Raw genomic sequence first — 22,647 nt, forward strand, 5'->3', positions numbered from 1 at the left:
CACTACGCCACAGCGCCGGCCCCGCGAATACCGTCCTGTGTGAGGCGTATCTGTGGACACGTGGAAGCCGCGTTCTGCTGCACGGCCGCCCCCGGGACTGGCGGTTTCCTCAGAACGGGCCCCAGCAGCGGAACCAGCGCGGTCCGAAGCGGAAGTGGTCCTTCCAAACCACTTTCCCCCGGAGACGCGCGTTTGAGAAGCAGCACGCCCCGAAATCGTTCTCTCCTAAAGTGGACTCCATCGTCAGAGAAAACCAAAGCTTCCCTCTCAGCGCGGGGGCCGCAACCTCCCGTCTTCCGGCGGCGCAGGGCCGGAACCCCGAGTGCCGGGCCCGGTTCTCCGGGGAGCTCTTCTCCGGGCGGACGCGCCGGCGGCGTTGCCGTGGAGACCGAGCGTGCGGCGTGGATGCCGCGACGCGCTGAGGCGCGGCCTTTGCTGCTTCTCTGAGGAGCGGGCTCCGGGGACCAGCGCCGAGATGGTCAGTGGCCCCGGGGAGTGAGAGGGAGTGAGAGGGAGTGAGAGGGAGCTGCGAGTGGGCCGGGGCCCGGGGACGAGCGCCGCGCCTGCCCGGCCCCGCCGCAGCGGAGCCTTGGCCCTGTCCTGCCCTGCCCAGCCCCTGCCCTGCCCTGTCCTGCCCCTGCCCTGCCCTGCCCCTGCCCAGCCCCTGTCTTGCCCCTGCCCTGTCCAGCCCCTGCCCTGTCCAGCCCCTGCCCTGCCCTGCCCAGCCCCTGTCCTGCCCCTGCCCTGTCCAGCCCCTGTCCTGCCCCTGCCCTGCCCAGCCCCTGCCCTGTCCTGCCCAGCCCCTGTCCTGCCCTGTCCAGCCCCTGTCCTGCCCTGTCCTGCCCCTGTCCTGCCCTGTCTTGCCCCTGTCCTGCTCCTGTCCTGCCCCTGCCCTGCCCCTGCCCTGCCCTGTCCAGCCCCTGCCCAGCCCCTGTCCTGCCCTGCCCAGCCCCTGTCCTGCCCTGCCCAGCCCCTGTCCTGCCCTGCCCAGCCCTGCCCAGCCCCTGTCCTGCCCCGTCCATCCCCTGTCGAGCGGCCGTCTGGAAAGCAGGCGGGGGCCTCTCCCCTCGCGCCCGGGTCGGAGGAGCTGGAGTCTTGGTGCCCTGAGAAATGCGTGCTGGGGAGAGTTCGCCACGGCTTTCCTGGCGCCCTAGACCGCGGGGCGGCGGGCTCACTGCCCGGCGGCCCGGCAGCTTCTCTGCTTCCTCTCGCAGATGCTTTCAAGAGCCAAACCTGCTGTGGGCGGGGACCCGCCGCTGGCCGACAGAAGGAAGAAGAAAGGCAGGAAGAGTCCCAAACTGGAGGAGCTCCTTTCGCAGAGGGATTTCACCGGCGCCATCACCCTGTTGGAGGTAGTGTCTGCACAGTGCTACCCGAAGGGAGTACCGGGTGCGGTGGGTGCTTGGCTGAGTGAGTGCTGGTGGTTGTGCGGCTTCTTCAAGGAATCCCCGTTCATCTAATCGGGCGGACTCCAGGCTGCCCGCAGGCCTGTTACCTGGATGCGCGGGACAGCGACATCCGACTCCCGCGTCCTGGGACGAGATCTCTCTCTGCTTCCTGTCCAGCTTCCTGCTGCTGCCCCCAGGCAGCCGGTCACGTGAGAAGCCCAGACGGAGCTCCTGGCTCCTGGCCTGGCCCAGCCCGGCCCTGGCTGTTGCCGGCATCTGGGGAGTGAACTGGCACATGGAAAATCTCTCTCTCTCTCTCTGTTAGTCTGGCTTTTAGATAGATACATAGGTGCATAGATAAAGCTTCTTTAGAAAGAGGCTAGAAAGTGAACTTTGAAGAATAACTTTCCTGAGGGTTGCTTTTGGTTGTGTCTGATCCAACTTAAGGTGACTCAGACCTGAAAACATTGAGTGACATGTAACGCAGGTCGGTTCACATATTGTTTATCCCAACCCCTGACCGCTTTATGAATAATTCTCATCATGCATTAAAGAATGTTAATCAAGTTTAAATTCTGTCATGTTGCTGAAACTGTATCCGCAGGAACTCGTTCCACTGCCTGGCAGGGTTCTCACCTTCTGGTACGCGTTAGAGTGACGTAAGGTGCGGACCACGAGGTGTATTCCTGGGCGCCTGCCTGAGGGATTCTGCCTGTGGTGCCCAGGAATCTGCGTTGGGGCGAGCCGCAGTCTCCTGATGTCGATGGCCCAGGGAGGCCGCGCGGTGAGAAGCTGCTTCCTGGGGCAGGCGCCATGAGAAGGTGCAGGATGTCCCCGGGTGAAGAGTGGGCAGCAGCGGGGCTTGCTTTTCTTGGGCCGCAGTCATTGCTCCAGAGCACCGCTCCGGCTGTGTTACTCCCACCCTGTCAACGAGGGTTGTTTGCGATCGCTCTCCACGTTCCTCAGCTTCCGTGCGTGGCTCTAGGTTTCTGACTAGGTCTCTAGCATTGAGCACCCTGTATAGCGCCTCTGATGTCAACTCTCTCATCTCAGTGGGGGAGTTCATGTGGACAGGCCTTCTCGCTCTCTAAGTCAGTGGACTGAGTGCTGTGCCTGTGTCTAGTGCTTGTCACTCTTGGGCCTCGCTTTTCTTTGAGCAATGACCCTATTATGCGAGCCCAGACTGCCTTTGGGCAGTTCTGTGGCAGCATGCTTGGAGAGTAATTGAAGTGTCACTGCCTACGAACAGCTGTGGTTTGGGGTGAGGAAGTCAGGACCTCTCCTGTGGCCCCAAAGAGCCCCTGGAGTAAGTTCAGGGACACCTCAAATGAGGGGTTTTCCAGACTTGAGGCTCTGTGGTTAAATTCACAGTGTTTGTAAGAGGAGAATTTCTTTTTAAACGTATCTGCTTTGATTTGATTTGAAAGCCAGAGAAAGACAAAGATACCTCCCATCCTCCGGTTCATTCTTTTTTTTTTTTTTTTTCTTTTCTTTCTTTTTTTTTTTAACTCAAAAGGCAGAGTTACAGAGAGAGAGAGAGAGACAGAGATCATCCATCTGCTGGTTCACTTCCCAAATGGCCACAATGGCTGGAGCTGAGCCAGACCGAAGCCAGGAGCCAAGAGCTTCTTTCAGATCTCCCACATGGGTGCAGGGACCCAAACACCTGGGCTGCCATCCTCAGCTTTCCCAGGTGCATTAGCAGGGAGCTGGATCGGAAGTGGAGCAGCTGGCGCTGCAGGTGGTGGCTTTACCTGCTTTGCCACAACACCGAACCCTGGTTCATTCTTCAAATACCCACAGAGGCGAGGGCTGGACCAGGCTGAAGCCAGGAGCATGGCATTCCATCTGGGTCTCCCATATGGCTGGCAGGGCCCTTGCCTCCTGCCTCCCAGAACACGCATTGGCAGGAAGCTGGACTTGGAAGTGGAGGGAGGGCTCAGACCAGGCACCCCAGTGTGGGATGAGCGTCTCAGCTGCATGGGGACTGCTGAGCCACGTGCTGCCCCAGGAGGACTTCCTGTGTTCCGGAATTGGCTGCAGGCGTAGGTTCTCGTCCCAGACAGGACGGTACCTGAGGCGTAGCTTCCCCTTGTGCTGAGGACGGCCCTGGAAGTTCTGTGACGGTGTGCCGGCTCGCTGTTGGGTTGCTCACTTTTACAGACGAACCTCACCTCACGGTGGTGATTCCCAGTGCTCGCTGAGGTCAGCCGCTGCCTCCAAAGCAGGACTTCCTGTTTTGTTGGCTTGGGAGTCCTGAACCTTTGTTCATAATGAACGTGCATGAGGCTGCTCTTCTGAACCCCCTTAACTCTAAAAGTGTGGCAGGCTCACCTGCTGCGGGGTGCTGGGATGCTGGGGTGGCCTCTGCGGGGTGATGGGGTGCTGGGGTGCTGGGGTGGCCTCTGCAGGGTGATGGGGTGGCCCCTGCGGGGTGCTGGGGTGCTGGGGTGGCATCTGCGGGGTGCTGGGGTGCTGGGGTGGCATCTGCGGGGTGCTGGGGTGGCCCCTGCGGGGTGCTGGGGTGGCCTCTTCGGGGTGATGGGGTGCTGGGGTGCTGGGGTGGCCTCTGCGGGGTGCTGGGGTGCTGGGGTGCTGGGATGGCCTCTGCGGGTGCTGGGGTGCTGGGGTGGCCTCTGCGGGGTGCTGGAGTGGCCCCTGCGGGGTGATGGGGTGATGGGATGGCCTCTGCGGGGTGCTGGGGTGCTGGGGTGCTGGGGTGGCCCCTGCAGGGTGCTGGGGTGCTGGGATGGCCCCTGCGGGGTGATGGGGTGCTGGGGTGGCCTCTGCGGGGTGCTGGGGTGCTGGGGTGGCCCCTGCGGGGTGCTGGGGTGGCCTCTGTGGGGTGCTGGGGTGCTGGGGTGGCCCCTGCAGGGTGCTGGGGTGCTGGGGTGGCCTCTGCGGGGTGCTGGGGTGCTGGGATGGCCTCTGCGGGGTGCTGGGGTGGCCCCTGTGGGGTGCTGGGGTGGCCCCTGCGGGGTGCTGGGGTGCTGGGGTGGCCTCTGCGGGGTGATGGGGTGCTGGGATGGCCTCTGCGGGGTGCTGGGGTGGCCCCTGAGGGGTGCTGGGGTGCTGGGATGGCCCCTGCGGGGTGCTGGGGTGCTGGGGTGGCCTCTGTGGGGTGATGGGATGGCCTCTGCGGGGTGCTGGGATGATGGGATGGCCTCTGCGGGGTGATGGGGTGCTGGGGTGGCCTCTGCGGGGTGATGGGATGGCCTCTGCGGGGTGCTGGGGTGCTGGGATGGCCTCTGCGGGGTGCTGGGGTGCTGGGATGGCCCCTGCGGGGTGATGGGGTGCTGGGGTGGCCTCTGCGGGGTGCTGGGGTGCTGGGGTGGCTCCTGCGGGGTGCTGGGGTGGCCTCTGCGGGGTGCTGGGGTGATGGGGTGCTGGGATGGCCTCTGCGGGTGCTGGGGTGCTGGGGTGGCCTCTGCGGGGTGCTGGGGTGCTGGGATGGCCTCTGCGGGGTGCTGGGATGGCCTCTGTGGGGTGATGGGGTGCTGGGGTGGCCCCTGCGGGGTGCTGGGGTGCTGGGATGGCCCCTGCGGGGTGCTGGGGTGCTGGGGTGGCCTCTGTGGGGTGATGGGATGGCCTCTGCGGGGTGCTGGGGTGCTGGGATGGCCTCTGCGGGGTGCTGGGGTGCTGGGATGGCCTCTGCGGGGTGCTGGGGTGCTGGGATGGCCTCTGCTCGGTGGGAGGTGTAGCTTGTTAGTAAGTACGTGCAGGCCACCTGGCCAGGATGCAAGCCTGGGGCTGCGTGCGTGCAGTGTGGAGGCGAGAACGTGGGTCGGAGTCGGGTGCTACGTTATGCCCCTGCGGCCAGCTCTGCCAGCCGTTGGTCCTCCTCTTCTCAGACCCTCAGCGGTTCGGCTTTACGTTTTACACATAATTCTTTTGTTCCTTATGTATCAGCCAGAATTGTTGAACAACTCAAATACTTTATGGAGTGTGGTGTCAGAAAATATAGAAAATCAATGTGAAATATTTGAAAATATGAATTTCTGTAACTAAGTCACCATTTGGGACATTTACGTCCCACATCAGAGTGCCTGGTTCAACTCCCAGCTATTCCGCTTCTATTAGTTTATTTATTTGAAAGGCAATTAAAGTGGGCCAGCGCCATGGCTCACTAGGTTAATCCTCCACCTGTGGCAACAGCATCCCTTATGGGTGCCAGGTTCTAGTCCCGGTTGCTCCTCTTCCAGTCCAGCTCTCTGCTGTGGCCCGGGAGGGCAGTGGAGGATGGCCCGGGTGCTTGGGCCCTGCACCCGCATGGGAGACCAGGAGGAAGCACCTGGCTCCTGGATTCAGATCGGTGTAGCTCCAGCCGTAGTGGCCATTTGGAGAGTGAACCAATGGAAGGAAGACCTTTCTCTCTGTCTCTCTCTGTCACTGTCTGTCAAATAATAATAATAATAATAATAATGAAAGGCAATTAGAGAGGGGGAGAGACAGAGAAAGGGATCTTCCATCAGCTGGTTCACTTGGGGTCTCCCACATAGGTGCAGGGGCCCAAGCACTTGGGCCATCTTCTGCTGTTTTTCCAGGCCCATTAGCAGAGGGCTGGATAGAAAGTGTAGCAACTGGGACTTGAACTGGCGCCCATTTGGGATGCCGGTGTTTCAGAGGGCAGCTTGACTGGCTAAACCATGAAGCCTTCCCCACCCCCACCTGCACCCTGTGCTGCTCTGCCGCTGAGCCAGCTTGCTGCTAGTGCTCAAGTACTTAGGTCCCTGAACCCTTGTGGGAGACCCTGGTGGAGTGCAGAGACCCTGGCTTCCGTCTGGGCCAGCAGTGGCTGTTGCAAGCTTTCAGAGAGTAAACCAGTTGTTGGAAGAACTCGCTGTGTGTATCTTTCAAATAAAATGAAAATAAGTAAGTAAAACATTTTTTAAACAGCAAAACAAAAGTACATGTACACAATACATTTCTGTGACAATTAGAAGGTAATTGTGAGGCACGTTCATTTAGCCTAGCAGTTAAGACACCAGCGATCCACTTTGCAGTGCCTGAGTTTGATTGCCATCTCCGTGTCCTGTCACAAGCTTCCTGCCAAAGCAGACTCTGGGAGGCAGTGCTGATGGCCCAAGAAATGAGTTCCAGCCACGCATGTGAGAGATCTGCATTGAATCCTCAGCACCTGCTCTGGCCTCATCCAGCCCTGGGCATCTGGGCAGTGAACGAGCAGATGGGAATTCTCTCTCTCTGTCTGCTTCTCAAAAAATAAATAAATAAAAAGGTGCTTGTCCTGAGTCCTGGGGGAGTAGGTTCAGTCAAACTGTGTGCCATCTTGTTTTTGTTACTTAGATTGCCCATCATCCATCAGCAATTTAATGTTGTCTTTTCTTTGCATATCAGAGTTTTGTATTCAAAACTTTTAATGATGTTTTTCCCGTGAACTTTGACCCCGAAGTTCAAACGTCAAGTTGGAGAACAAGAAGAGGATACTAATTTGTGGATTGGATACTGTGCTTTTCACCTGGGTGACTACAAGAGAGCTTTGGAGGTTAGTGGGGAAGAAATTTTCTCATGCTATGTGTTTAAAATGTTACTAAACTTTACATTATAATAATACATGGTCATGGTAAAGTTCAAGTCATGCAGAAGGAAATGAAGAAGAAGAAGAGCCACTCTGTCCTCCTCAGCCCCAGTTCTTTGTTGAGGCAGCCACTGACTTTTTTTTTGACAGGCAGAGTGGACAGTGAGAGAGAGAGACAGAGAGAAAGGTCTTCCTTTGCCGCTGGTTCACCCTCCAATGGCCGCCGCGGCTGGCGCGCTGCGGCTGGCGCTCCGCGCTGATCCGAAGCCAGGAGCCAGGTGCTTCTCCTGGTCTCCCATGTGGGTGCAGGGCCCAAGCACTTGGGCCATCCTCCACTGCACTCCCGGGCCACAGCAGAGAGCTGGCCTGGAAGAGGGGCAACTGGGACAGAATCCGGCGCCCCGACCGGGACTAGAACCCGGTGTGCTGGCGCCGCAAGGCGGAGGATTAGCCTAGTGAGCCACGGCGCCGGCCGAGTTTGTGTGTTTCTAAGAGGGTGTTTTTATGTCCTTTTAAGTTAGCAAAAATAAAATATTTCAGTTACTTTTCCTTTAGTCCCATAGCCTACGTCATGGTTAAAAGGCGGGGTGTGGCTGGGTTAGATACAAGACTTCATGGATATTAGCCCTGCATGGGTAGACTTGAACTTCAACTCTGTGTTTAACCTTTCCAGGAGCATGAGGATTCACTACGTATAAAGTTCCCCAGTCCCACAAGAAATCCTATGTCATTATTGAAGAAGGCCCATCAGTTCTTTTTCTTTCAAAATGAGCTTGCTACCTAATATGTATTTCAGGAATATGAAAACGCAGCAAAGGAAGAAAATTGCAATCCTGAAGTCTGGGTGAACCTAGCCTGCACCTACTTCTTTCTTGGGATGTATAAGCAAGCTGAAGAAGCTGGATTTAAAGGTAAAATGGGCTCTTTTGATAGCTGATATGCTTCTGATAGTGAAAGTCATTTTGGAGATTTAAAAACTGACTTTATTCCTTTTTTTGTTGAGGAAAAACCAGCTGACACTATAAACCTTCACTCAGGGCCAGCACCGTGGTGCAGCCGGTGGAGCCACTGCCCACAATGCCCGTATCCCACTTACAGAGGGTGGCTGTGTGGTGGTATAAGTGGGGAAAGGGATTAACAGAGAACTGAGTGAGAATAGATTCGTGTGTGGGGATGCGACCTTAACTGCCCGCTGTGAGCGTTTCCGTCGGCTTCTGGAGCACAGGGTTGGACTCTGTGTGTGGAGCGCTGTGCTGGGGTCACCGCTGGAAGCAGGTGGCACAGACTTGGAGGACATGTCTGTCTGGTTCTGGACGTTGCTGCTGCTACTGCAGGTAGAGACCTGACTCCCACAGTGTGTGTTGCAGCAGGGCCGGATCAGGGTGAGACAGCCGCAGGCTGCACCTTAGCCTCACGCACTCCTTCAAGGACAGCAGTGCCAGACCGCTGAGTTCTCTAAGAAGCGTATTGCATTTGTTTTCCAGCTCCAAAAAGCCGACTCCAAAACCGTCTGCTCTTCCATTTGGCCCACAAGGTATTTATGTTCTCATTTCACATTTTCCTCTTTCAAGAATATTTTTCTCTTTCTTCCTTCTTACTACCAGCAAAAGTGAAAGATGATTAAGAACGAATTGCTGTTAATGGTATTTCTATAACAAGTGGAATATAGGTGTTACTTTTTTTTTTAATTTATTTTTATTTTTATTTTTTTTGACAGGCAGAGTGGACAGTGAGAGAGAGAGACAGAGAGAAAGGTCTTCCTTTTGCCGTTGGTTCACCCTCCAATGGCCGCCGCGGTAGCGTGCTGCAGCCGGCGCACCGCGCTGTTCCGATGGCAGGAGCCAGGTGCTTCTCCTGGTCTCCCATGGGGTGCAGAGCCCAAGGACTTGGGCCATCCTCCACTGCACTCCCTGGCCACAGCAGAGAGCTGGCCTGGAAGAGGGGCAACCGGGACAGGATCGGTGCCCTGACCAGGACTAGAACCCGGTGTGCCGGCGCCGCAAGGCGGAGGATTAGCCTGTTGAGCCACGGCGCCGGCCTATAGGTGTTACTTTTATAAGATTTTTCTTTCTCATCAATGTTCTTAACCCTCTTTTTTTTTTTTTTTGACAGGCAGAGTTAGACAGTGAGAGAGAGAGGCAGAGAGAAAGGTCTTCCTTCCGTTGGTTCACTCCCCAAATGGTTGCTACAGCTGGCACGATCCAGTCCGAAGCCAGGAGCCAGGCACTTCCTTCTGGTCTCCTATGCAGGCGCAGGGCCCAAGCACTTGGGCCATCCTCCACTGCCTTCCCGGGCCACAGCAGAGAGCTGGCCTGGAAGAGGGGCAACCGAGACAGAATTCGGCGCCCCGACCGGGACTAGAACCCAGTGTGCCGGCACCACAGGCAGAGGATTAGCCTATTGAGCCACGGTGCCGGCTGGTCTTTTTTTTTTTTTTTTTTTTTTTAAGATTTTATTTATGGCCGGTGCCGTGGCTTAACAGGCTAATCCTCCACCTTGCGGTGCTGACACACTGGGTTCTAGTCCCGGTCGGGGCGCCGGATTCTGTCTCGGTTGCCCCTCTTCCAGGCCAGCTCTCTGCTGTGGCCCGGGAAGGCAGTGGAGGATGGCCCAAGTGCTTGGGCCCTGCACCCGCATGGGAGATCGGGAGAGGTGCCTGGCTCCTGGCTTCAGATCAGCGAGATGTGCCGGCCGCAGCGGCCATTGGAGGGTGAACCAACGGCAAAAAGGAAGACCTTTCTCTCTGTCTCTCTCTCACTATCTACTCTACCTGTCCAAAAAATAAATAAATAAATAAAGATTTTATTTATTTGACAGGTAGAGTTATAGACAGTGAGAGAGACAGAGAGAAAGGTCTTCTTTCCATTGGTTTACTCCCCAAATGGTCGCAACGGCCGAAGCTGAGCTAATCCGAAGCCAGGAGCCAGGAGCTTCTTCCTGGTCTCCCATGCAGATGCAGGGGTCCCAAGCACTTGGGCCATCCTCCACTGCACTCCTGGGCCACTGCAAAGAGTCCTTTTAGGATAATTTTTGATATACCCGGTATCTGTTTGGTTTTTTGTTTTGCAGAATAGAACCCATGCTAAATATGTGTTTTTATATTCTGCTTTTTTTCTTACTTTATACTGTGGACATATTCCTGAGTTACTGGATGGGCTTCAAGACCACAATTTTTAAAATGGCTTCATAGCATTCATATGTGCCATAATTTATTTAACATTTTCTGGTTGTTTAACTTTTGGATTATTTCTAATTTTTAATTGTAAAAATGTCATTCTGAATATCTTGGGGATGGACTTACTGAATTGGTGTGAAGAACTGTGGATGTGAAGTACTCGTAAACCTTTTAATTGATATTATTGAATTGTTTCACAGAAAGTGTAATCACCCAAAGGTGGTATATGAAAATAATTATTTAGTGCATTTACAGTTTCACACTGGGGTATTTTGAGTAGCATTAAATCACTACTTGCCTGAGGCCAGCGCTGTGGCACAGTGGGTAAAGCTGCCACCTGCAATATTGCCATCCCACATGGGTGCTGGTTCTAGTCCCGGCTGCTCCACTTCCAATCCCTCTCCCTGCTAATGTGCCTGAAAAAGCAGCAAAAGGTGGCCCAAGTCCTTGGGCCCCAGCACCCATGTGGGGGACCTGCAAGGAGCTCCTGGTTTCGGTCTTGCCCAGCCCCCCGCCATTGTGGCCAGCTGGGGAATGAGCCAGTGGATGGAACTCTTCATCTGTTTCTCCCTCTCCCTCTGCAACTCCACCTTTCACGTAAATAAAGTAAATCTTAAAAAAAAGAAAGGGCCCTGCTTGGGATGTTCCCATCCCATATTGGAGTACCAGGTTTGAGTCCCAGCTGCCCTTTTTTTTTTTTTTTCTTTCAAGATTTATTTTATTTATTTGAAAGGTAGAGCTACGCAAAGAGAGAAAGAGAGAGACAGAGACAAGGATCTTCCATTCGCTGGTTTGCTTCCCAAATGGTACAATGGCCGGGACTGAGTAGACCGAAACTAGAAACTAGGAGCCTCATCCAGGTCTCCCACATAGGTGCAGGGGCTCAAGACTTGGACCATCCTCCACTGCTTTCCGAGGTGCATTAGCAGGGAGCTGGATCAGAAGTGGAGCAGCCAGGACTTGAACTGGCACCAGTATGGGATGCTGGTGCTGCAGACAGTGGCTTAGTCCACTGCAGCGCAGTGCTCGTCCCCCGGCTCCACTCTGGATTCCAGCTGTCTGCTAATGCGCACGCTGAGAGGCAGCAGGTGGCTCAAGTCTGTGGGTCCCTGCCACACCTGGGAGACCTGGATTGAGTTTTTGGTCCTGGCTCTGACCTGGCCTAAACCTGCGGACATTTGGGGAGTAAACCAGTGGATGGGAGAAGTCTTCGTCTGTCTGCCTGTTCCTGTTTCTCTCTGCCTTTCAGATAAATAGCTAAACATGTAAGAAGAATCCATGCTACAACTATTTGTCTCTGTCTTTTTTAGTTCTGTCAATTTTTGTTTTATATGTTTTTCAGACTGTCATTTAGTACACGTGAATCTAGAATTATGTCTTCCTAATGGATTGAAAAATTTATATCATAGAATAACCTCTCTTTGTCTCTAAAAAATTCATCTTTGCCGGCGCCGTGGCTCAACAGGCTAATCCTCCGCCTTGCAGCGCCGGCACACCGGGTTCTAGTCCCGGTCGAGGCACCGGATTCTGTCCCGGTTGCCCCTCTTCCAGGCCAGCTCTCTGCTGTAGCCAGGGAGTGCAGTGGAGGATGGCCCAAGTGCTTGGGCCCTGCACCCACATGGGAGACCAGGAAAAGCACCTGGCTCCTGCCATCGGATCAGCGCGGTGCGCCGGCTGCAGCACGCCGGCCGTGGTGGCCATTGGAGGGTGAACCAACGGCAAAGGAAGACCTTTCTCTCTGTCTCTCTCTCTCTCTCACTGTCCACTCTGCCTGTCAAAAAAAAAAAAAATCATCTTTGTTGTGTTTGTGTGGCTGCAACAGCTCTTCTGATTAGTTTGCCTCTATTCTTTTACTTTCTGCCGTTCTGTGTTCTTACATTTAAACTGTCTCTCTTTTTTAGATTGATTTATTTATTTGAAAGTCAGAGTTACAGAGAGGTCTTTCATCTGTTGATTCACTCCCCAAATGGCCACAGCAGGGCTGGGCCAAGCTGAAACCAGGAATCAGAAACTCCATCCAGGTCTCCTATGTGGGTGCAGAGGCCCAAGGACTTGGGCCATCTTCCGGGGCTTTCCCCAGGCCATTAGCAGGGAGATGGATCGGAAGCAGAGCAGCCAGGACACCACTGACGCCCATTTGGGAGGCCAGAGTTGCAGGTGGCAGCTTTGCCCACTACCACAATGCCAGCCCCTAAACTGTGTCTCTTGTAAACAGCATATAAATGAGTTTTGTGTGGACTTTCAATCCAGTTATAAATCTTTTTTTTTTTTTTTTGACAGGCAGAGTGGATAGTGAGAGAGACAGACAGAGAGAAAGGTCTTCCTTTTACCGTTGGTTCACCCTCCAATGGCCGCTGTGGCCGGCGCATCTCGCTGATCCGAAGCCAGGAGCCAGGTGCTTCTCCTGGTCCCCCATGCGGGTGCAGGACCCAAGCATTTGGGCCATCCTCCACTGCCTTCCCGGGCCATAGCAGAGAGCTGGCCTGGAAGAGGGGCAACCGGGACAGAATCTGGCGCCCCAACCGGGACTAGAACCCGGTTTTCCAACGCCGCAAGGCGGAGGATTAGCCTGTTAAGCCACGGCGCCGGCCAATCTTAATTTTTAAAAAATTCTACTGTTAGTCCATTGACTGAGTTTAATGTATGTTTAATATAGTCAACTCCATAAATGCCATCAGTTTTTTCTTTTGGTCCCAACTTGCCCTTGTTCTCTTCTTGTCTCTCCTATTTTTTGTCTTCATTTGGATTGTTTTTAAACTTTTTAAAAATATTTATTTTTATTTATTTGGAAGACAGAGTTAAAGAGAAAGGTAGAGACATGGAGAGAGAGAGGTCTTCCATCCATTGGTTCACTCCTCAAATGGCTGCAACAGCTGGAGTTGAGTCATTCTGAAGTCAGGAGCTTCTTTGAGGTCTTCCATGTGGGTTCAGGGGCCCAAAGACTTGAATCATCTTCTACTGTTTTCCTAGGTCATAGCAGAGAGCTGGATCGAAAGAGGAGCAGCCGGGGCTAGAACCTGAGATGCCGGTGCTTCAGGACAGGGCTTTAACCCACTGCACCACAGTGCTGGCCCCTCGGATTGTTTTTTTTTTAAATTCCCGATTTCCCCTCCATTGGCCTGCCAATTACCCATTTGCATACTTTTAATATTATTTTAGTAGTTACCATAGAATGTGTCTTACATATTAAAGTTTAATATTAGTTAATACTCCTAGCAGTTCCCAGATAATTAATGGACTTTCTGTCATTTAAAATCATGTATTCCTATACATCCTTAATGCAAATTTGACATGTGTCTTGATCCTCTATAGATTTCTAACTCCACAAGCTACTGTGCTGTTGTTTTATGCAGTTGGTGTACTTAGCCGTATTTATCCTTTCCCTGGCCCTTCATTTCTGCCTGCATATTTGGGATTCCTTCTAGAATAATTTTCCTTCTGTTTGAAGAATTTTCTTTAATGGTGATGGATTATTTTCTTTTTGTCTATAAATGTCTATACTTCATTTCTTTAAAGATTTTTATTTATTTATTTGAGAGGCTGAATTGCAGACAGACAGAAGGAGAGACAGAGAGAGAGGTCTTCAGTCTACTGATTCACTCCCCAGAGGGCCACAATGGCCGGAGCTGAACTGATTTGAAGCCAGGAGCTTCCTCCCTGTCTCCCACTCTGGTGCAGGGGCCCACGCGCCTTGGGCCATCATCCACTGGTTTCCCAGGCCATTAGCAGAGAGCTGGACCATAAGAGGAGCAGCAAGACTCAAACCATCTCATGTGGGATGCCAGCACTGCAGACAAGGGCTTACCCTGTTACACCAGCGTACCGGCCCTGTACTTCAGTATTTTAAATATTTGTGGTATAGCAGGTAAAGGCTGCAGCCTACAGTGCCAACATCCTGCTGATTTTAGTCCTGGCTGCTCCTTGAAGTGCACCTGGGAGCGTGATGGAGGATGCACCTGCTGTTGGGCCCTCGCTCTCACGGGAGGCCCAGAGGAAGCCCTGGCTCTTGGCTTCTGACCAGTGCAACTCCAGCCATTGTGGTCATTTGGGGAGTGAAATAGCAGATGGAAGACCTCTGTCTTTCCTGCTCTCTCTCTCTCTCTAACTCTGCCTTTCAAATAAATAAAAATAAAATACTAAAAAATTTTTTTCTATTTTCATTTTGTTTGAAAGGTAGACAGACAGACAGACAGACAGAGATCTTCCACCCACAGATTCACTTCCCAAATGCTTGCAGCAGCCAGGGCTGAGCCAGGCCAAGGCTAGGAGCCCAGAATTCCATCTGGGTCTCATATAGGTGACCACGGCCTCAGTGCTTGAACCAGTGTGTGCAGTGACAGGAAACCGGATCAAAACAGAGCAGCTGGGGCTTGGGCTAGGCACTCGGGATGGGATGCAGCCTTCCAAGCACTGGCGTGACTGCTGTGCCAGACGCCCTCCCATAGCTGGTCAAGGATTTCTTCCTACGTATAGAATTCTAGATAAGCAGCTGTTTTCCTTTGGCATTGTAAAAATGTTGATTGCTTTTTAGGTTCCATAGTCAGTACCAATCTTAGTGTTGCTCCTTTGACAATATTTTTTTACATAGTTTTAAGATTTATGCATTTTGTTTTTTGGCACTTTTATCATGATGTTGCTAGCCGTGCTTTTCCTTTTATTTATACCACATAGATTCATAGTGCTTATTTTATATTTTTAAAATATTTATTTATTTATTTTAAAGGTGCAGAGAGAGACAGAGACAGAGAGATCTTCCATGCTCTGGTTTACCCCCTTCAGTGGCCACAACGGCTAGAGCTGGGCTGATCTGAAGCTAGGAGCCAAGAGCTTCTTCTGGGTCTCCCACATGGGAGACTCCATCTCCCCACTCCTACTCCTGTCCCACTTTCTACTCCCTCTCCCATCCCATTCTTTATTAAGGTTCATTTTTAATTAACTTTATATACAGAAGACCAACTTTATACTAAGTAAAATTTTCAACAGTTTGTACCCACACAGACACACAAAGTGTAAAGTACTGTTTGAAGACAAGTTTTGCCATTAATACTCATAGTACAACACATTAAGGACAGAGGTCCTACATGGGGAGCAGGTGCACAGTGACCCCTGTTGTTGATTTAACAATCGACACTCTTTATTTATGATGTCAGTGATCACCCGAGGCTCTTGACATGGGCTGCCAAAGCTATGGAAACCTCTTGAGTTCCCAAACTCCAACCATATTTAGCCAGGGCCATAAGCAAAGTGAATTCAGAGAAAAGTACCTCATCCTTTGATGGCCTCTTCTTTCCACTGGGGTCTTACTCACAGAGATCCTTCATGCAGGTCTTGGCTTTCTGTGCCTGCAATGCTCTCATTCTCTGATTTTGATATCTTGGGGGTGGGAGTAGGAGGTCCTGGAACCAATGACCTGCAGATAACAAGGGATAACCTTGCTTATTTATATAACCAATTTGGATCATAGTATATACTCATTGTTTTATAGCCAAGTTTTTCCACTTAAAAAGTATATCATGAACATATTTCTGTGCCACTAGGTATTCTTTTTTTTTTTTTTTGACAGGCAGAGTGGACAGTGAGAGAGAGAGACAGAGAGAAAGGTCTTCCTTTGCCATTGGTTCACCCTCCAATGGCCGCTGCGGCTGGCGCACCGCGCTGATCCGAAGGCAGGAGCCAGGTGATTCTCCTGGTCTCCCATGCGGGTGCAGGGTCCAAGCACTTGGGCCATCCTCCACTGCACTCCCGGGCCACAGCAGAGAGCTGGCCTGGAAGAGGGGCAACCGGGACAGAATCCGGCACCCCGACCGGGACTAGAACCCCGTGGTGCCGGCGCCGCAGGCGGAGGATTAGCCTGTTGAGCCGCGGCGCCGGCCATGCCACTATGTATTCTATAGAAGAGACTGTAAATGGTTGTTCAGAGGTCTAAAATGGACCACAGCTGTGTTTCTAAATCAGTGTTCCAAAGTCTAAAAAATGTCACACAAACAATAATTAGAAGGTTTAAAAAAACACTGACTTCATATTTCTAAATGGAATAGTTGGTTGAAGCTAAGTGAAGATACCACCTTTAGATTGGATAGATTTTCTCTATTTTTCCCTCATCCTATGCTGTTTATAACATTTTAATTTTAAAAAATTATTTATTTTTATTTATTTATTTATTTATTTATTTATTTGGAAGAGTGATAGAGAAAGAGAGAAAGGGCATTTTCCATCTTCCGTTCACCCCAATGATCTAACAGCCAGGGCTGGGCCAGGCTGGAGCCAGGAGCCAGGAGCCAGGAGCTCCATCTGTCTCCCACCTGAGTGACAGGATTTCAAGTGCTTGAGTTGTCATCTGCTACTTCCCAGGTGCAATAGCAGGAAGCTGAATAAGAAGCAGAGCAGCTAATACAAACCACTCCAGTATGGGATGCAGCATCCCAACCCCTGGCTTGACCTGCTGCACCACGACACCTGCCCCTAACATTTTTTTCTTCTTTTTTTTTTTTTTGACAGGCGGAGTTAGAGAGAGACAGATACAGAGAGAAAGGTCTTCCTTTTTCCGTTGGTTCACCCCCCCAAGGGGCCACTACAGCCGGTGTGTTGCGGCCGGCACACTGCACCAATCCAAAGCCAGGAGCCAGGTGCTTCTCCTGGTCTCCCATGGGGTGCAGGACCCAAGGACTTGGGCCATCCTCCACTGCCTTCCCGGGCCATAGCAGAGAGCTGGCCTGGAAGAGAGGCAACCGGGACAGAATCCGGCACCCCGACCAGGACTAGAACCCCGTGGTGCCGGCATCGCAGGTGGAGGATTAGCCTAGTGCACTGCGGCACCAGCCTGCCTTGTGTTTTAGTGTCCTCAAAGTGTTTCCTTTAGATGGGCCATAATTGACCTAATCATTCCTGTTGTCCATTTGGATTGTTTCCAATTTTTATGCCCAGTGAAATAGTAATATTTGGAACTTATTTTTTCTTGATGCTTATTACCAGTTAACCAAAGTGTAGGTGGATAAGAAAGGTTAGACTCAATAGAAACCTTTCCAAGGAAGACTTGGAGGCCTCTCATCGAGAAAAGATTTAAATAACTCATAAAAATTGTCTGAAATGTCAGTGATCAGGATTTTGTTTTTTTTGAGCAGATTCTTTAAAAAAATATTTTAAGCTAATAAACCCATCTCTACCAGGCAGGAGTGAGCATTTCAAAGATTAAGGATTACTGCTAAAAATTTATCTATTCTGCCGGCGCCGGGGCTCAACAGGCTAATCCTCCACCTTGCGGCGCCGGCACACTGGATTCTAGTCCCAGTCGGGGCTCCGGATTCTGTCCTGGTTGCCCCTCTTCCAGGCCAGCTCTCTGTTATGGCCCGGGAGTGCAGTGGAGGATGGCCCAAGTCCTTGGGCCCTGCACCCCATGGGAGACCAGGAGAAGCACCTGGCTCCTGCCTTGGGATCAGCGCGGTGTGCCGGCCTCAGTGTGCCCGCCTTGGTGGCCATTGGAGGGTGAACCAACTGCAAAGGAAGACCTTTCTTTCTGTCTCTCTCTCTCACTATCCACTCTGCCTGTCAAAAATAAAAAATAAAATAAAATAATAAAAAAAGAAAAAAAATTATCTATTCTACCCCATGTCTATGCCACAGCAGCTATTACTTGTGGTTACAATTTAAGAAAATAAGCAGCCGGCGCTGTGGCTCAACAGGCTAATCCTCCGCCTTGCGGCGCCGGCACACCAGGTTCTAGTCCCGGTCGGGGCACCGATCCTGTCCCGGTTGCCCCTCTTCCAGGCCAGCTCTCTGCTGTGGCCAGGGAGTGCAGTGGAGGATGGCCCAAGTGCTTGGGCTCTGCACCCCATGGGAGACCAGGAGAATCACCTGGCTCCTGCCATCGGAACAGCGCGGTGCGCCAGCCGCAGCGCGCTACCGCGGCGGCCATTGGAGGGTGAACCAACGGCAAAAGGAGGAGCTTTCTCTCTGTCTCTCTCTCACTGTCCACTCCGCCTGTCAAAGAAAAAAAAAAAAAAAGAAAAGAAAAGAAGCATACAATATTGAAAAGGGGTAGGGGGCGGTGCTGTGTGGTAGCAGGTTAAGCTACCGTCTGCCCTACCAGCATTCCATAGGGGCACTGGTTCAAGTCCTAGCTGCTCCACTTCTAATCCAGCTCCCTGCTGATGTGCCCAGGAGAGCAGCAAAGGATGGCCCAAGTGCTTGGACTCCTGCCACCCAGATGAGAAACCTGGAGGAAAATCCTGGCTCCTGGCTTTGGCTTGGCCAAACTCTGGCTTTTGTGGGCAGTTGGGGAGTGAACCAGCAGATAGAATATCTCTCTCTTCTCTGTCTCTCCCTCTCTCTGTGTAACTCTGCCATTCAAATAAATAAATATTAAAAAAGATAGAAATGGAATTCTGACAACCTAAAACAACAACCAACAACAGTGTATAAGCACAAGATAGAAGATGAGAACATTGTAAGAATTTTATCTGCCAAATTACATCCTGAGAAACACATTTTGATTTCATATTGTCCATCAAAGAGAAAGAGAAAAGAAGGAACAGATATAACATATTAAAGTTAAGAGTAAAGAGCTATAGAAAAAAAAGGAAAGGGAAGAAAATATAAAGAAAGAGAAAAACAAGAAAGTCCAGGTGTCAAAGTAGTTAACCAGAGCTCAGGAACTGTCAGTCGAGGCTGTGGCTCCAGACACTGTTGGCGCTCTCTCTGAGGGAGAGGCAATAAGAACAGGAACCCAAGGAATGGGGACAGGGTGGACACAGTAGCTGAAGGAGAAAGAAGGGTTCAGATCTCATCAATCGGTGTTCATTGTCTCATTGCACACTAATGTGAGTCTTTCCATGTGTTTTCCCTTCTCACGATTTCAGTTTAATGATGAAAAAAAATTGATGAACTTTCATCAGAATCTTCAGGATATCACAGAAGATCAACTCAGTTTGGCGTCAATCCACTATATGCGCTCTCATTACCAGGAAGCCATTGACATATATAAGCGAATCCTGCTAGATAACAGGTCGGTGTGCTTGTATGCCTGTTGGGCCCCTTTCCTTTTGTTGGTTTCTTCTGTCTGGTTTGAGGACCTAGTGTCCTTTGGATCTGGTACCACAAAGTGTTTACATATGTTTAGTTGATAATGTGGTAGGATTAAGAACTACTTATATATTATCTATATCAGGTTTTTTCCTACCTTTTCGTTGTTAGGGGCATTTTTAGATAATTTTTCCCCTAATTGCCTTCCCATGGAATTTTTATACATACATGTAATATGTGTATTTATCTGTTTATGTCCTAATCCATATTTGTGCCTTTCATGTAAAATAATTTTCTCACTTCTGCATAAGAACCAACTTTGCCCCTGTTGAAAAGGTGTGATGTGAATGTATCATTCTCAATATCGTGTGGGTAGCTTGCTGACAAGATTAGCAACAGAGCACTCTGAAGAAATAACAGCCCAGCTTATCACTGACCGGGTGTCTTTCCACTGTTGTCTGCAAAATGCCTCGTCCACTCGGCTCCTTTCCTCCGCCTTGCCTTCGCGGCCTCCTTCCCCTGCTCGTTCCCGCATCAAGCCGCCTCGCCGTCTTTGCCGCTCCCCTCTAGGTACCCTCCTCTGCTCCTCAGACTCAGAGACTCACACATTCCAGTGCAGAGGGCTGACTGTCGCCTGCTTTCTTCACGAGGCCGATTCAGGAGCTTCCTTTGCCTTGTCCATTTGAATTTAGTTTGATAGCGTTTCTGTGCAGTAGACAGACCGTAACCCTGAACTCTCTGATCTGGTAGGGAGTACCTTGCGCTCAACGTTTATGTGGCCCTCTGCTACTACAAGCTGGACTACTACGATGTCTCTCAGGAAGTCCTGGCTGTCTACCTGCAGCAGATTCCCGACAGCACCATCGCACTCAACCTGAAGGCCTGTAATCATTTTCGCCTTTACAACGGCAAGGCAGCTGAGGTAGTGATGTAAATATGCTTTCTGATGTACTCGATTCCAGTGTGAATTACTTTATATTTTCCAAGTCACTCATGAAACTATATTACTGGTAAATCTTGATGAAAATTTCTTTGTCATTGCCAGTGTGATGCTACAAGAACCTACTTGTACAAATATTTATATTTTGTCAGATATTCTAGAAAGAATACCAGCTTCCAAATATATTTATATATTATTTATATATATTTATATATTTTATTTATATATTATGTCTAATATATTGTACATGATTTTACCTGAATGCCTTATGTCAGTTTATATATGTTTAAAGCGAAACGCTTCAGCTTCCTCCTCTAACTTATGCTGTGGCTCTGTGGTTGGATGTCACCGACAAGCACAGAGTGAGTGACGTCAGAGACTGGGCTGTTGGCTGCTCTCTGCTCCATGATTTCCATGTGATGACCCACCACTGCCTGCCAGTTGTGCATCTTAGAAAACTCTTTCATCTTCCTCCTCTCCTGTGCCGCTGCTGTAGGCCAGGAGCTCCGCACCCCTGCCGTGGCCCTTCACATAGTGCTCCTGCCGCTGTCAGTTCCGTCCTGTCCAGTTCAGCTGATGAGTTTGTTCCCAGTGCCACACTGACTGCCATCAGAGCTCTGCAGGGCAGCGTTCTTACCCCGGGATGACTTCCTTCTTCCTCTGCTTTGCACACTTCAACTTCCCCTTTAAGGTTACTCTAAAAGGCAAAAATGATAGACATTGTATAGATACTTACCAATTGTCTAACTTACGCACACTCTGCAGGACACTTTACCCACTATTTAATTTCCCTGGCAAGCCTATGGATAAATGCTCTTCTGCTCTCATTTTATAGGAAGCTGAAAGCATAGCAGGCCATACATTGTCATCTAATTTTTCGTATAACATGTTTTAAACATTATATAAATAAGTATGCATATACATGCAAAACACATTTTAGGGGTCTTCAAAAACTTTGTAGAAAATCCATGTTTTAAAAAACTATACATATATTTCGGCCAGCGCCGTGCCTTAACAGGCTAATCCTCCGCCTTGCAGCGCCAGCACCCCGGGTTCTAGTCCCGGTTGGGGCACCGGATTCTATCCCTGTTGCCCCTCTTCCAGGCCAGCTCTCTGCTATGGCCCAGGAAGGCAGAGGAGGATGGCCCAAGTCCTTGGGCCCTGCACCCACACGGGAGACCAGGAGAATCACCTGGCTCACGCCTTCGGATCAGCACGATATGCCGGCCGCAGTGGCCATTGGAGGGTGAACCAATGGCAAAAAGGAAGACCTTTCTCTCTGTCTCTCTCTCTCACTATCCACTCTGCCTGTCAAAAAAAAAAAAAAGCTATACATATATTTCATAATGTTTTTGCACCAAAATAAACACCTGTAATTCCATTTTACATAAACTTTTTGAATTCCCTTCACACACTTATATAGATATAAGTAGATATATAAATAAATCTAAAATATAGAACATGTTCTGTACTGTATTCAGATATTTACGACTACTTGGAAATGTTCATGGAAAATGGGATTGAAGGGGCAGGCGTTTGGTGCAGCTGTTAAAATGCCACTGTGACAACTGCATCCCGTAGTGAGGTGCTGGGTTCCAGTCCTGCGTCCACTCTAAATTCCAGCTTCTTGCTAATGAGCACCCTGGGAAGCAGCAGGAGATGACGTATGTAGTGAGGTGCCTGCCACCTGCGTGGGAGACCTGGACTGAATTCCTTGCTCCCAGCTTTGACCTGGTGCAGATGTTGTGGGCATTTGAAGAGTGAGCTAGCAGATGGGAAATTCTGTCTCTTGCTCTCTTTTTTTTTTTTTTTTTTTTTTTGCATTTCAAATCAATAATTTTTTTTTAAGGAAAGGAAAATGGGATTGAAAGGCAGGTTTATTTTGGTGCAAAAAGTTGTGTGGAAGGGAAATTTATTTTGGTGCAAAAACTTGTGAAATGCATATGAGAGATTTTTATAAAGTTTCTGAAAAATGTTTATTGTGTAAAACTATGTATGAATTTCAACACTTTTTGTGCCAAAGTAAAGTTCCTATAAAGGTACTTTTTGAAGTACCTTTGCAGACATAAATATATATTTCTGGGTTTACCATATAATGGGCCACACTTAAGAATTACTTTCATGTCTGTTCCTTTAGTTGCTATCAGTTGCCACCAAAATTTAAGTAAAATTTCTAGATGTGTCAAAATTAAGAAATCCTATCCTTGCCCAAAGCGTAGTTCCAAATTGGCAGCATGGAGGAGAGAAGAAAGCTTAAACCACCAACTTAACATATCAAGCAAAACTTATTGACAAAATACGATAGCAAGGAGCTCTGTTAGCACACTGCACCCTGCCAGTCCATGGAGCCCCTGAGGGAAGCAGTGTTTAGTAGTGGGAGAGGGAGGCTGCAGGGTGGAGAACGTGTGTCTACAGCTTATGGCCAGGTTGCTTTCTCACAGCTCACACACATGTACAGGTGGTCAGGTACGACGAAGCAAATGCCATGCCCACCATGCAATTGGGCAGTCCGGCCATATATTATGCAAAATGCATTCTTGAGAATATGGTCATTTCAGCTAGAGTCCTCTGTGTCCACCTAACTGACTAA

At 50.5% G+C, this 22,647-nt stretch overlaps 1 protein-coding gene across 3 annotated transcripts in view; it reads left to right on the forward strand.

Annotated features, from left to right (window-relative positions):
* The window catches only part of IFT56 (intraflagellar transport 56), a 96,827-nt gene that overhangs the window by 13,981 nt on the left and 60,199 nt on the right, over positions 1 to 22,647 (forward strand). For 2 of the 3 annotated variants that reach the window (XM_062205579.1, XM_062206485.1), the window contains exons 3-8: positions 1,215 to 1,352; positions 6,799 to 6,891; positions 7,721 to 7,835; positions 8,409 to 8,458; positions 18,955 to 19,100; positions 19,868 to 20,039. In XM_062205579.1, the coding sequence (XP_062061563.1) occupies positions 1,215 to 1,352; positions 6,799 to 6,891; positions 7,721 to 7,835; positions 8,409 to 8,458; positions 18,955 to 19,100; positions 19,868 to 20,039 (714 nt within the window). Of the gene's footprint in view, positions 1 to 234; positions 479 to 1,214; positions 1,353 to 6,798; positions 6,892 to 7,720; positions 7,836 to 8,408; positions 8,459 to 18,954; positions 19,101 to 19,867; positions 20,040 to 22,647 lie in introns of those variants that run through there. The other variant, XM_062206864.1, reaches the window with a different exon arrangement.

This window comes from Lepus europaeus, chromosome 1 (assembly GCF_033115175.1).
Source record: "Lepus europaeus isolate LE1 chromosome 1, mLepTim1.pri, whole genome shotgun sequence".
NCBI lineage: Eukaryota > Metazoa > Chordata > Mammalia > Lagomorpha > Leporidae > Lepus > Lepus europaeus.